The sequence below is a fragment of the Malus sylvestris genome, chromosome 11 (genome assembly GCF_916048215.2).
Source record: "Malus sylvestris chromosome 11, drMalSylv7.2, whole genome shotgun sequence".
NCBI classification, from domain to species: Eukaryota; Viridiplantae; Streptophyta; class Magnoliopsida; order Rosales; family Rosaceae; genus Malus; species Malus sylvestris.
Genome location: NC_062270.1, coordinates 7,578,893 through 7,594,617, shown reverse-complemented (window position 1 = coordinate 7,594,617; position 15,725 = coordinate 7,578,893). Strand labels below are relative to the sequence as shown.

General features: G+C 35.1%; 1 protein-coding gene across 1 annotated transcript; it reads left to right on the top strand.

Annotated features, from left to right (window-relative positions):
* Positions 1–10,574: 10,574 nt before the first annotated feature.
* On the top strand, positions 10,575–12,530 carry LOC126591522 (probable protein phosphatase 2C 24). Its single transcript, XM_050257227.1, has 4 exons — positions 10,575–11,131; positions 11,227–11,538; positions 11,668–11,773; positions 11,856–12,530. Exons 1-4 carry the CDS (start codon positions 10,652–10,654, stop codon positions 12,173–12,175), a joined length of 1,218 nt encoding a protein of 405 aa, XP_050113184.1. The 5' UTR covers positions 10,575–10,651; the 3' UTR covers positions 12,176–12,530.
* Positions 12,531–15,725: the final 3,195 nt, after the last annotated feature.

Below are 15,725 nucleotides of genomic sequence, written 5' to 3'. Positions count from 1 at the left end.
TTGGTAAACTTTTTTGTAAAAGTGCTTTTGAAAAAAAAAAGCAGTCTGATAGTGAGTTTTTTCATTGAAGGAGCATTGTAGCTCTGTGTGCTTTGAAAAAAAACCAGTTTTCCAAAACTGCGCTTCAGCTTTTTCTTTGATTTCAGCTTATTCTCACAACAGCTTCCAAAATAAGCCTTTTTTTTTAGTTTACCAAACACCTAAAATCCTCACATTTTTTTTCATGGGTTTTTTTTTTTTAAGCATCTCACTCCCAAACCACCTCTAACTAGGGTTAGTACGTTGAGTTTGGCATCTTTATCACGTGGCATATTTAAGTACAACTGGTTGACAGCGAGGTTTTATACGTGGAGATTAACTTGAGGATTTGTAACAAGCTCATGTCCTTCTCCACGTCGTCCTACGGTGCTTCACCATGTGTTAAACAAATCACGTTTGGTGATAACGTTAATAATAAGAATAATGTTATTCATACTATATTTTTATATTATATTTTTATACTACTTTAGATGGTATCTGATGTGGACAACAATATCATTTGAAAAATTTGCAAAACCTAAGAAAATGAAGGAAAAAGACTCCTCGTATATCACAATCATCATTTAATTAACTAGTTTTTCTAAATTATTAGTTTATTAATTAATGAACTAAATTTAAAAATCTGATTAATTCAAATGATGTGGTTGTCCGCATCAAATGCTGCCTAAGATGGTATGAAAATGTGGTACAAAAACATGGTAAGAATAATGTTATTCACATCATGTTTTTGTACCACATTTTCATATCACCTTAGGTAACATTTGATGTGGACATCTACATCATTTGAATTAATCAGATTTTTAAATTTAGTTCATTATTTAATAAACTAATAATTAAGAAAAACTAGTTAATTAAATGATGAGTGTGGTATACGAGGAGTCTTTCTCCTTTCTTTCCTTGGGTTTTGCAAATTTTTCAAATGATGTGGCTGTCCACATCAGATTACACCTAAGGTGGTATAGAAATGTGGTATAAAAACATGATATGAATAACATTACTCTAACGTTAAAGGGTAATACTAAGATATTAAATTGGTAGGTAAAATTTACAAACTAAATAATGTATTATTAAAAAAAAATGAGTACTTAATCAATAATTAAGTAATAATTTAATTAATTTTTTTGTTATTTAGTTTATAAAATTTACTCTAGTTATAATTTAATTTCCCTAACATTGCTCTTATTTGATACTAAGAGAGTATGATTCTCTACTCGGAGTCTCCTTCCCCCCGGTCCCCTAGTTTGTCATTTTCTTTTTCTTTTTCCCTCGCTCATGGTTTAATCATAACCTTTCAAATAAAAAAAATTAGAAAATTTGAAGCCGAAAGAATCATATTCCAATATTGAGAGCTCTTAAAGGATTACAAGTGCTTTTACATAATATAGCTTTTCAACTTAGGATATATCAATAATAAATATACACGTGGTGTATATAACAGTTTTCATTCACTCGCAAAGGTGTTGATAATAGCGTTTAAATATTCTGAATTTTTGTAAGTTTTTTATTATTAATTGACACATGTTAAGTATATAATTATAAAATTAATAAAAATTAAATTTATTAGTATGTATGTGACAACCCGTCCTAAATTTTATATTTCTATTAATTTAAAAAGCGTGATTTTATGAAAATGCCCGTAGAGGCGGGGGTATTGACTTTCATTGATCAGCGTATAGTGAGGTCTATGAATTAATCCTTTAGCGTTTTCCTGAAGTACTCTACGTTACGAAACTGTAAACTCGAGAAGTAGTTTTGTTTCAGTCACTAATTATATTTTTATATATTTTATAATGTTGATATTATTTATTAATAGATTATTTTAAAGTGGAAGAAGAGGAAGGGGGACGGAAAAAGAAAAAGAAAGAGAGAAGGGCTACTACCCAATCAGGAAGAAGAGGAAGAGAGGAGGAGCTGACCAACCAGAGAAGGGGGAAGGAGAGAAAGGAGGGAGGAGGAAAATGAGAGGAACGGGCCGGGTTTTCACTTGACCCGTGCGGTGACCCGGTTTCCCTAGGTGTTTTCCGACGGTTTTCCATCCAAATTTCGGCTTCCTCCAACCTCTCATCACCCCTGAACATCACCATAGTGTCCCAGCATCCAATTATAGCCTTAATCGATGAAGTTTCATCACATGTTTCACGAAGAACCACCCACAGGTCCGATGACCCTTCGTCGAGAATCCACTCATTTCTGAAACACTTACCCTCGATCACTACCACCAAAACACTTCCCTAGAACCCATAAACAAAGCCCAAGCATTGGTGGAGGCGTCGGAATAAGTTTGGGGGTCGAATCGAATCATACATAATTCTAGGGTTTCGACGGGTTTGAGCAAAATTGGAGCTTTTCCCAGCCAAATTGACCTTGGCCGCAGGTATTTGCTCTACTCTTTGAGATCTTCATTTCTGTAATTTTTGAGAATTTTTAGAAATAGTTGAATTTTCTGGCAAGCCGGGGTGGCTGACCACCCCCCGCGACGGCTGGTGCGGCGGCACGTGGTCAGGGTGTTGTCGATGTTATTCTTAGGCTAATTAGATGCCTTGAGTTCAATTTGGTAGTTGTATGACATAGGTTGACTATTGGAATCTAAATTTTCTACGTTATGTTAATAGGTCACTATATGAATTGACGATCCGACCGTTGGATTGTCACTAAACTTTAATATGTTATAGTACATAATATTTCAGAACCACAAGAATTTACAGATCGGGAATCCGACGTACGGATCTTCCCGAATTGGATTTGTAAGTTCATAAAATAAAATGTTGACTACTACTTGATTATGGCAATTGGCGGAGATCTGACCGTTGGATCATAATGAAACCTTAGGAAGTTATTTTAGAAGTATAATGTGGATTTCTGGAAGCAACGGATCGGAAATCTGTGATGCAGATCTTCCGAATTGAATTGTGTAGAGATGCGTTTTATGTGAATTGTATATTTTATCGGTACGAATTCTGAGATATAATTTGATAATTGGTCATAGGCGACGATGGTTTGTGATGTCTCGATCTGCGTGCTAGAAAATCGTAGCGCGGACCTCAGGTGAGTGGGTTTTTCCATTCTATCGTGTGTTATATATATATACATATATATGATTGACAATTCAATAAATGTTTATAAATTGATTATTGCTTATAATTACTGTAAATGCTTTGAAATACTATCGTGAACTACGAATGGCTTGATTCCTGTTTAGGGTACATAGGCAGTCTAACGAGACGTTAGATGCAGCCATATAAGAAATGAAATTAAATAATCGAGACAATAGCCTTGTTTTAGGAATTGAGCAATGTGAGGGATATTGGTGAAAAATGTGCGTTTTAACTTTATGTTTTGGTGATTAATAGTTAGTACACCGTATTATATAATTGGAAATATTATGAAATGTTTAATTTTAGATTTCATTATGGCATATCCATACGTATATTCCTTGCACATAATTATTGTGAATGCTCTGAAGTGCAAAGGTGAACGCAAGACACACAGGTAAGTTCAGGTAAGTTTAGGTAAGTTTAGGTAGGTTCAAGTAAGTATACGGTATTAGTTGAATTGATGGGGGTATGATATGACTACATTTACGTTTTAAGCAACTCTGACATTGTCGTACATGTTGCAATAGTAGGCAACTCCGGCATAGTCGTACAGGTTGCCTATGAGTCGTACATGTTGTATTAGATGCATTTAAAGCTCATAAACCTGCACCCCGATGTTAGTGCTCCCGCCCGTGGCCAGGGCACAGTCTTTTCACGTGATGTTCACCTCCCGCACTATATGCTCACCTTGGATCCAAGTTAGGTGTATAGGCCTGTCGTAAAGATCATTATAGATGGTTCCAACTCGTAGGTGACCCGCGATCACTCGTACAGCTTTCACGTGATTGTAGCACTAGAGCGTATACATTCATACCCAGGCCTGTGGTACAGACCACTACAGATGGTTCCGACTCATGTGCAGATGTAGTGCCGTATAGGTCACTAGAGGTGACTCCGGCTTATGTGCTAGCGATGATTTCAGTTGTACAGGTCACTAAAGGTGACTCAGGCTTATTTGTTAGCAATGATTAATGAGCTATGATTTCAGTCGTACAGGTCACTAGAGGTGGCTTCGGCTTATGTGCTAGCAATGATTGATGAGCTATGATTTCAGTCGCATAGGTCACTAGAGGTGACTCCGACGTATATGCTAGCCCCGATTGATAAGATATGTGATGAAATACATGACAAGCTAGCATATGTAATGAATACGTGGCGAGCTAGCATATGTAATGAATACATGACGAGCTAGCATATGTAATGAATATGTTATGAGCTAACATATGTAATGAATACGTGACGAGCTAGCATATGTGATGAATATGTTATGAGCTAGCATATGTGATGAATATGTGATGAACTAACATATGTGATGAAATATGTGATGAACTAGTACATGTGATGAGATATGGGTAAGTCGTACAAGTCACCCTAAGTGACTCTTACTTGCGTAGTAGTATGAGTTATTAATTGCATGATTATTTGAAATTATTGATGAGATGTTGTGTTGTGGTATATTATGATTTTTTTTTCTTTTGGAAATTACACAGGTGTTGTAGAGAGGGGTTATAATGTTTTATATAGTTTCTATTAAAATTTTACTTACAGGACCACTCACCCTTGTCTTGTCTTCACCCTTCAGGTTTTATTAGCTGAGCTTTCTTATCATCAAAGATTCGTAGCGATTCTTAATATTGGAGATTATTTCATGGGTACGATTCTTAATTCTCTCTTCTGTACTTGCTTATGCTCTAACGTCATGTGTGAAGAGGGTTTATTCTCGCTCACTCGTGCACTCTAGTATTTAGGCACTCTTAGGTTTAAATTTATTCACAATTTTCCACATCATCACACTTTATGATTTCGTCACCTTCTAGGTGTCGGCCAACACAGCTCGATTCGGAATCTTATTGGACATTCCAGATCGGGACGTGTCAATGTACATGTCAATTAATAATAAATGACACTGTAGGTTTTTTTTTAAATGATAAATTTTATTAAATTAAATATCAATTGGGTTCGAATTCATGTTGTAAGTCTCAAGTTGCTAATAACGTATATGTAACAATAGCAAAATACTGCTAGAGACTATTGTTTTGTCCCACAATATACGTTCTCTATCAGGTCATTCGTACACCGTATCCAATTAAACAAATCAGAGCGATCGTCTTCGGTCTTGGGGGTTTTTCTCCGATATCTTTTCTTAGCTTTAAGGAAATAAGGAGTTTACTCAACATCGTTTTTGCTCTCCCCCATTCGTTTGTAGAGTTTTGTCTTCCTTTTAACTTTTTTTAATAGGGGCTGTCTCACCCTAAATTGTTCTAAGCTGGCTGGTATGCCCTTCCTCTTGGTGTCGTTCTGTTTGTCTCGAATTTAAGGCGATTTGCAAACTCATGTGTTCTAGATCCGACACTAGTATTACGAGCTTGAGATGTCCATTTCTTCCGGCGCAGAGGTTAGTATTGATTTTTCTTTACTGTTTATGCCTTTGTTTTATCTTTGTTGTTTATTCTGTATTTGGCATGAAACTCCAGCATTTGGAATTGTGGTGCTCATCCAAATTCATCCTATTTTGACCTCTGTTTTAATGAAATTTCCTCCTTGTTCTTCTGAAAAAACGCTTGGATTTGTTTTATTAAATTTTTGTATTTTTCCATTTTATGAAAGCAACATACTTCGGAAGACTTGATGCAAAATTAAGTGTGTTACAGATTCACATAGCTGACTCCATTTAGTGAGATAAAAATTTGTTGTTCAACGAAAACAACATATTTATTAACTGATTTGTAAATAAATTCCCTTTCTCCAACACTCTTAAGAAGGAGATATCATTGTTGCAATTGAATACCAAACAAAGTTCGAAAAGATGCTAAGCGCTAGTCAAACGGCGAGTTGGGGTCTAACGTCTAGACAGTCAGGCAGGGCTTAGATGAGAACCTAGGCAGACTAAGCGGAACATATAGTATAAATAAGTGTTTATTTATACTTAAATAATACATAATTGTATTCAGATACATAAATTGTAAAATAAAATGACAGTAGAATGTATAGTATTAAAACACATTGAAAACATGAGGAACAAGCATATAATAAGTATTCATCTAAGTATTCAACCAATTTATTATAATTTATTAAAAAAATAAAATGAAAAATAAAAGTCATTGATTTTCTGTTTATGTGAGAGTCATGATCTAAATGGGTACCTAAATGGGTCTAGACAGGCTAGATAAGCGTCTAATCGGGCTAGATGATGCATAAGCCGATCTAAATACTATTCTTACTTTTTAAATGCCTAAGGATTAACCGGGTCAATATCTAATCATCTAGCGTCTAGACAAGATTTAGCGGCACAAAGTGGGAATTTTTATAACAGTACCAAGAATCCCACAAAATTAATCTAATATTCAACATGACAAACATTACTCAATAATATAATTCTTTTTGTTTTCTATTACAACAAACTCATGCTCTTCATAGTTAATTTAAGTACACAACTGGTCTAACAAAATTTACAAACCATTAAAAACTCTTACGAGATAAATAGCTTTGTACAAACAAAAATGTTAAGAATACTCTCTTAAAAGTGAAATTTTTAGCAGTTATCTATCACTTCATATTTTAAAACAAAATAAATAACGTTAAACGATGAGATGACGAGAGTTTATAGACCGTCCCACTTTAAGAGTCTTAGCATTTCTCTTTCTACAATGAATTTTTCAATGTTGGATTTAGTTAAGATTTAGCTTGAAAGAGACATTTAGGGTCTGTTTAGTATTCTATTTGAAAATTTTTATCATTTCACAAAACATTTCTTGAAAATAATTTTCTTTAAGACTAAAAAACTTGATTGGTTTGCGATTTAAAAATTTTTAATCTGACAAAGAGATCTAAAAAGATGAGATCACATGAGAGGGAGAAAGAGGAGAGGGAAGGAAAGAAAGTAAGAGATGATTGAAGAAAAGGGAAAAAAAAGAGAGGATCGGAGATGATTGAAGAAAAGGGAAAAAAGAGAGAGGATCGGACGAGATAGAGAGAAAGATGAGTGAGAGAAAGAACCAAGAAAATAAAGATATTGGATGCCGAGTGGTTTATGTGTTAATTGTATTTTTTTTTTTTTGCTGTATTTAATATGTTAAATAGTCATTCAGTACTATGGTCTGGTGATATTTTTCCGCACTTGGAAATGAGATGTCTTCGATTTGAATCTTATAGATGACGAATTCAATACCAAAATTAGGTTGCCCACTGTGTGGCTTAGTCAAACTATTCTTCCTTTTAGTGTAAAAATATTGATGTACTAAAAAAATGTTAAATAAAAATGTTATTTTATAATTTTATTTATGATATTGTTTCAATTATTGCGACAACTAATCAAATTTACAAATTAAATGATATATCATCAACAAAACTAAGCATATTAAACACTTAAGTAATCAAACCCTTTATGCAAAGGGATCCCTATTTTTTTTTTGTGGGGTCCCCTCCACATCGGATTTTAACGATTTGAATCATCTATTTTGTAAGTCTCGATTCATAGATCATCCTTGCAAAAATTCAATTCAATCTAAAATCATTTGCCTATTTAATTATCAAGATCAAATTTCATTGTTTCTTATATAACAAAGTATTCGTTCATTTATTTGAACCCAATTAGATATCTTAAAATATTTTTGATTTGACTAATATTTTGCAAGGATGAGTACAACTTGAAAAATAAACTATTCAAATTGTTAAAGTTCGATGTGGTGTAGATCCCACAACTAATCCCAATTTTTATAAAAAAAAATGAAATCCCTACCCTTAAAAGCTTCCCTTAAATAATAATTCAACCATCCAAATCTACATCAATAGTTGACCTCTTATAAGATTAAGCTCATTATTTTTAATATAAATAATATCGTTTATTTGAAGAAAAAAAAACCACCAACATCAATTGGTTATAAATTTTAATTTAAAATTTTGACTATCCTAGTATTGCCGTTCTTTATTGGCCCTTTTCACTTATTATTTGACACGTATATTCCACTCCCACATTAAGCTAAACAAATAACAATCACCACATGCATTCATTATTAAACGCTGAGTTTAGAAGCATAAAAAAGGAGTAATGAAAATTAAATCTGGAAACTAAATTTATAAACTAAATAATATATCATTAATATAAATAAACATGTTTATAATGTTTAAGTAATAAATTATTCTTAAATGTTATTTAGTTTTCAAAACTTTCTCTTTAAATTTAGTCTCTTAACATTATCCTAAAAAAATCAGTAATGCTATACTTACCACATTAATATACCACATTAGTATATCATATTATGTGGCATCTGATGTGGCTATCCACATCATCTAAATTAATCATAATTTAATTTAAATTAAAAACCATTTAAGGAAGGAAGGAAGGAGAAGACTTCTCGTATGCCACAAACATCATTTAATTCCAGATTTTTTTATTTATTATTGGTTTATTAAATGGTTTTTAATTTAAATTAAATTATGATTAATTTAGATGATGTGGACAGCTATATTAGATGTCACATAATATGGTACACTAATGTGGTATATTAATGTGGTAAGCATAGGATTACTGTAAAAAAATTTGCAGAGAAAATCATTGGCCCATGACAGGGATAAAGGACAGATGGGGGCTAGTCATTGGCCATGGCGGCTCTGAGGAAAGCGTGGAGAAGAAAGTTGGGGAAGAAGACAATGACAGGGAGAAGACGACGTGATCATGGACCGTAGGATATGGTGGGGGATGGTGCCGGCTATGACTCTGCAGCAGGTTGGGTGAGGTTGGACGTAGAGGAGAGGCAGCGCTACTGCTGTCCCTGCCCAGCGCCACCCACCCACCTTCCTTGACAGTTGACACCCCGCATCTCTCTCTCTCTCTCTCTCTCTCTACCCCACCGTCGCCCGGCTCCGGCAACTCTCTCTCTCTCTCTCTAACCCGCTGTCGCACCGCTCCGGCACCCGACCCAGAAATCGCCGATCCTTTTCTCTCTTATTTGCTTTTACACTTTTTTTAAGGAATTTTTTGCATTCTAAACTACTTTTAAAACTGAAATTTAAAGAATATCAATAATTAAAAAGTAATATTATTCATACCATATTTTTGTACCATATTTTCGTAGATAATATTTGATATGAATAATCACATTATTTGAATTAATCCGATTTTTAAATTTAGTTCATTATTTAATAAATTAATAATTAAGAAAACTTAGTTAATTAAATGATGAGTGTCGTATACGAGGAGTCTTTCTCCGTTATTTTCTTGGATTTTGCAAAATTTTCAAATAATATGACTTTCTACATCAGATGATACCTAAAATGGTATAGAAATGTGGTATAAAAATATGATATGAATAACATTACTCATAATTAAAAATTTTAAAATTAATAAGAATGTTAGAGACGCAAAACTAAGTGATTAGATGTCGATGAGTTTGAAATATAAAACGAAAAACATGAACCACTATTTGGGATAAAAAATGCGTCATCACTAACTTTAATCAAACAAAACCCTATTTCGTGATGGAAGAGGACACATGGCTACACGTACTGAAATGTCGAACGGAAAATGGATTGAAAACTCTAGGGGGACCGCGCAGTGGACCACATACGTGTCAAGCTCACTCCCTTCTTGACTGTCGGATTTTGATTCGCCCACGTATCTCCGCCCTCCCGCATTGTTAGGTACACGTGTTTGGTCTTGACGGACAAGATAAAACCTATATAACAAGATCGACGGTCAAAAATTTACGTATGTATTCAATTGAGAATTTGAAAGATTTTAATCGATTTATAAATTTATAGATTTTTATGGAGTTTAATTGATTTGTAGAGATTCTATATAAAAATTTTATTCAATTCTCTAGAAATCTTATAGGCAGAGGTGAAATTTGTGGATGCTTAAAATACACTACGAAATCTCTTCAAGTTCCCTAATTCTTCAACTTTCTAAAATTCTTTAAAATCAATTTCTAATTAAATACCCCCTAATATTATGAACTTCTTTAAAATTCTAATTGAATACACACGGATTTCTTAAAATTTTAATAAATTATCTTAAAATTGTAATTGAATACATCTTAAATTTCAAAGAATTACTTAAAATCTTAATTAAATACTCTAAAATTTATTAAAATAATTAAAACCGTTCAAAATCGCAATTGAATACTCCTCAGTAAGAAGAGCACTACATCACGCACCATTTTTCCCTGCCCGTCTGCCCCAGACGACTTCGGGCAAGAGAGAAGCTAGAGTTGCATGTCTCTACGTAAATCGAGTAAGATATTAAAAACACGATTTAGTATAACAAAGGTCATAATATAAATAATTTAATATTAAAAATATTAACATTTAATATATTAAATAATGTTTTCGACACAATACAAAAAATTTCAACCCTAAAAAGCTAGGGGTGGGCCCGGGAACCCACCGAACTTCTATCTTTATAAGCTTCACTCATGAGCGCGCGAGCGTACTCTTGCAACATTTTCTCAATATATTTTTCAAAAATAAAATTAAAAAATTCTCCGACTTTCCAGCATTCATGAATTGGCAATTTTGAAATGGCGGAGATCTGGTACGGAGTAGTGAGTGAAAGCGACGCGTCGTCAAATCCCTGCGAGGCGAGTTCACGAGCAGCGAGACGGAGGAGGATGGAGATCCGACGTTGCAAATTCGTCTCCGGAGTGGCCCCACCGGCGCCGGAGTCACCGGACAATTCCGAGAAGCGGAAGAAAGCCGCATCACGTACGACGTCGTCGGCTTCTCGCGAGTTGGAAAACGCCCTGCAGTTCTCCGGTTCTTCCGACGAAGAGAAAATCCCCCCGAGTCAAAAGAAGTCAACGAAGTTCCGAGCGTCCTCGTCATCGAACGTCCCTGAAGCTTTGAGAGAGCTCCCGAAGTACGGACTGGCCTCCGTCTGCGGCCGCCGTAGAGATATGGAGGACGCTGTGTCTGTACACCCCTCGTTTTGCCGGCGCATCAGAGACGCCACCACTCAATTGCATTATTTCGGTGTCTACGACGGCCACGGTTGCTCCCACGTACTTAAAACGACTCCAGAGTCTCTTTTTCCCTGAAACGACTTTTGAATTAATTGCATTTTTAAAAATAATTTCGTCGTTTTGTATTTTTACAGGTGGCGACGAAATGCAGAGAGCGGATGCATGAGCTGGTGAAGGAGGAAGTGGAGAACATGGAGGAATGGAAGACGGCGATGGAGCGGAGCTTCGTGCGGATGGACAAGGAGGTGGTGGCGTGGAGCCGCGAAGGCGGCGTCGGAGTGAGCAATTGCCGTTGCGAGCTTCAAACTCCGGAGTCCGAGGCTGTCGGATCCACCGCCGTCGTAGCAGTCGTCTCTCCCGATAAGATCGTCGTGGCCAATTGCGGCGACTCGAGAGCTGTGCTTTGCCGCGACGGCAAGGCCCTTCCCCTCTCTGTTGATCACAAGGTCAATTGGTCAATTACAATTGGCTTCATCGCATTGTTTATGTTCTGTTTGGTTGCTGTGGAATTCATGCGAGTCCACTTTATTTCGATGGACCTGCGTCAATTATTTTTTTTCTTGTTACTGTAACAGCCGGATCGCCCCGATGAGTTGAATCGGATCCAGGAGGCGGGTGGGCGGGTCATATACTGGGACGGCCCACGGGTTCTCGGAGTTTTGGCAATGTCAAGAGCCCTAGGTACGGAAAACTGTAAAAAAAGCAAAAACCTTGATGGGACGGCCTTCTTACGACAGTATATTAATTGTCGTTTCTTTTGCAGGCGACAACTACTTGAAGCCGTACGTGAGCTGCGATCCAGAGGTGACGATCACGGATCGAACTGTGGAGGACGAGTGTCTGATCTTGGCGAGCGACGGGCTCTGGGACGTGGTGTCGAACGACACGGCGTGCGGGGTGGCGAGAATGTGCCTGAGAAGAGAACGGGCCGCTGCTGCGGCCGAGCGCGCAGGGCCGGAGGCGGCGGTGGCGTCGGACAAGGCATGTTCCGACGCGTCGATGCTGCTGACGAAGTTGGCATTGGCCAGGCAGAGCGCTGACAACGTGAGCGTCGTCGTGGTGAACCTGAGACTCAACACGTAGACCGTCTGCGCTGCTTGTTGCGTGGAGCTTTTTCTTTATTTTTTTATTTAATTATTTTGGAGTCGAAAGTTTAAAGTCTAGCTTTTTTATTTTTTTTTTGGAACATTTTTATAGAAAAAAAAAAGGGAAGAAAGAGGTTTGTTCGGCAAATTAAGGAAAATAAGCCGACAGAATGGAAAGCTTCCTTGCCTTGTGTTTGTAGTCGTTTTTAATGGAGTCTGTTTTCCTAAAACCGACAGAAGCTAGAAGTTACGTTCAACGTATTACTCTTAATGCGTGTGAAACCAAATTATGGTTGATGTATATGTGTTTTGACGTGTAAGTAAGTAATTGAACAAAGAGGTGAGGTGTGCTATCCATACTTTTTTTTTTAAACTTTTTAAACATTTTTTATTGATTTTTGTTCTTTGATTTTTTTCAATTCATCCGATCCGATGGTTGAAAATTAATTAAATAGATATTAGTTTTGAATTTATAAAAAACAAATTAATTGAGCTTATTTTATGTTAATAGATGGTTATAACCTATTAGGTGTAACTGTTGGGTGGTTATAGTCAATATATGCACTGTCTTTGGTAGTTCTTCTCAGTTAACGTTGTTCAAATGCGCACTTCTTTTTAAAGGGTTGAGGAATAAATTTAGTATTCTTTTACATTGTCACAATTTTCAAATACAATTTTAATTTTATTCTTCTTCCTGAGGAGGTATAAGAGTACAAAATACAAACCAAATTGAATAAGTAAACCAAATGAAAAAGTAAACCTAACTCCTTGAGAATAATGAAACCTACATAATAAAGGATAATGTTAGGAAGATTAAACGTGTAAATTAAATTAAGTAAACTAAATGACATGTAAATTAATGATTATATTGTTACTTAAGTGTTATTAACGTGCTTATTTATTATTGGTGACACATCATTTAGTTTAATCTACGTGGCATTACTCACATAATAAAACAAAATAACTAAGTAAATTAAATTTTTGTACACAAGACACGGAAAATTAGATCAAATCAAATCAAATCTCTAAAATACTTTCGTTTATATTTTTCCAACACAAAGTTTGAATTCATTCTTGATGAGTCTTCTGCAGGTACGAACTAATATTGATTAGGGTTAACTTATGATAGACGAACTAATATTCATATAGCGTGGGTAATGGCTTTTACTAATTTCGATAGTGCTTAGGGTGTCCATGCAATGCTTTATGTGGTGTCAGAGTCAGTCAATCAAAACTTTAAACTTGTTTAAAGATCAGAATCGTATTGTTTAAATGCTGCTGCATTTATTTTCGATAATTTTGTGTGTTTTGTTTTTTACATTTATTCGGTGATTATTGCTTTTCGTCTAGTCAAAATTATCTTGATAACTGGACAATGAGTTCTGGCTAGTCAACAAGATAATGAATTGGTTGCTTGTTGAAATGAATAAAAATGGAAACCTAATTTTGTTTTGTCTAATCGACTAATGAATGAGTTATTTACCTATAGCTTAAATGACTGATTTTTTATTTATATACATAAATAGGTATATTTATTTCCAAAAAAAAAAAATTTGTCTATTGGGTTCATTATAAACTAATGTATAATGACATGATTGACATGAAATTTCTTTTCTGTGAAAAGTTATTGCCTAAAGATGTTTTTTGCTTATGCGTTGTATACTTGGCTATGCAAGACTTGTAATTCATTCATATATATATTTGCTCAAAGGTGTGATTGGTTATATAACTTTAGAGTAGTGCTATTCACATATCTCATTTTACCTTTCACACACCCTCGTTTAATTTTTGTCTATTGATCTTCTTCAATTCATTCGATCCGACGGCCGGAAATTGAGAAGGGTGTGTGAGAGGTAAAAATTGGTGTGTAGATAGCACCACCCTAACTTTAGTGTGACAATGTAGCTATGATTCTCTTAATTTTCACAAACTTGTGGATTTGCAAATCATGTTGTACATCTGCTCAATCTCATTAATATTGAAAAGTTGGATGAGAACAATTTCAAAACTTGGAAGCAGCAAATCGGGATGCATTTGGGCATGTTGGAGTATCATATTACCTTCAAACAGCCACAACCTTCAGCTCTGAATACTGATAGCAACAGTCAACAGCGAGAGGAATTTGTCAAATGGCATAAAGCAAATCAAACGTCACTTTTGATCATGCAAAATGCTATGGAGGATCACATAAGAGGGGGCATTCCAAGATGCGGTTTGGCAAATGAGTTTATGGTGAAAATTGAAGAAAAGTGCAAGAGGTCAAATAACGTCGAGACTGGTGTCTACCTATCAGAACTCATCCATGCCAAGCATGATGACATTGGAAGTGTTAGATTACATTTCCTCAAGTTGGTTAACCTTGCCAACAACCTCAATGCTATGAGTAGTTACAAGTGAGCTAAAACACTCAAAATAAGACTTGGGGTGTTAATGAACTCATTTCCATTTGTTGCCAAGAGGAGGAGGTGATGAAGAAGTAAAAAAAGTGAGTGAATCTCGTTCAGATAGGGGTGAGAGTGAATCTCGTTTAGATAGGGAAAGGCAAGAAAAAGGTTGCTGATATTCAGAACTCAGAAAAGTGGAAGCCAAAACAAAGAATTTCAAGTCCGGTTGAACTTCTGGAACCAAGAAGAATGCAAACAGTTCTACCAAACCTAATAAGGGTAATGTTGCCACCACTAGTTCTGACCTTAAACCTAACAAGCCTCACTTTAAAAGATGTTTTCATTGCAATTATTCTGAGCACTTGAGGATGGATTGTGAGGGATTTAAAGCATGGCTCACCAAGAAAGGTATTAAGTTAATAGATAAAAATAGTATGAGAGAATGATTTGGTTGCATCAACCAATATGATGTGCAAGTTAGAGAACTGGTTGTCGAGTTGAAATGTTTGAATCTCCAAATTCTGCCCACGTGAACTCTAATTTATTTATTTATTTTTTTTTTTGCCAGATTGAAAGACATCCAAATTGCAGATTGGAACTATGTTCATTGTGCTAAATGTTATTGTTAGTAAACAAATGTGTAATATTATGTAATTTGTTGTCAAATATATTGAAATTTTTAACAATGCATCTATAAAGTTCAACCTGCCATAAAATTTTGAAGAATATCTTTATACATTATGCTTATATTTATTTAGTATTTCTTTATTATTGTCTATTAAGATTTTGTGGCCTTATTTGTAACTCTTGATAATGCAGAGTGAATATAGGTTAGGAAAGATATAATCCAACTTGTTTCAAATATTGTCTGTGAATTTTATTTAATGTCATGATATAACATGGTCTAATTGAAAATTGACGTCTTTTAAAAATAAAAAGTCATTTGTGTTATGTTGTTGAAAGAACGATTCTAGGTATAAATACTTTATAACCAATGTTGCTACTAATAAGTATTTTAGCTTCAATAACTTTATTAGTCATTTGGGTTAACCAATCTAGTTCCATTATATAAACATGAAGACTGATTTAAATTTCTTAATAACATAATAGGCATCCCCATTTTTAAAGTGAAGCTTCGTACATCCAAACCATTGAATTCAAGTG

What these genes read in the sequence shown, in the direction of transcription:
- LOC126591522 (XM_050257227.1), top strand. Translation starts at nt 10,652, where the DNA reads ATGGCGGAGATCTGGTACGGAGTAGTGAGTGAAAGCGACGCGTCGTCA. An exon ending in CCCTCTCTGTTGATCACAAG is followed by an intron (nt 11,539 to 11,667) that starts GTCAATTGGTCA and finishes TTACTGTAACAG; the next exon opens with CCGGATCGCCCCGATGAGTT. An exon ending in GGCAATGTCAAGAGCCCTAG is followed by an intron (nt 11,774 to 11,855) that starts GTACGGAAAACT and finishes TTTCTTTTGCAG; the next exon opens with GCGACAACTACTTGAAGCCG.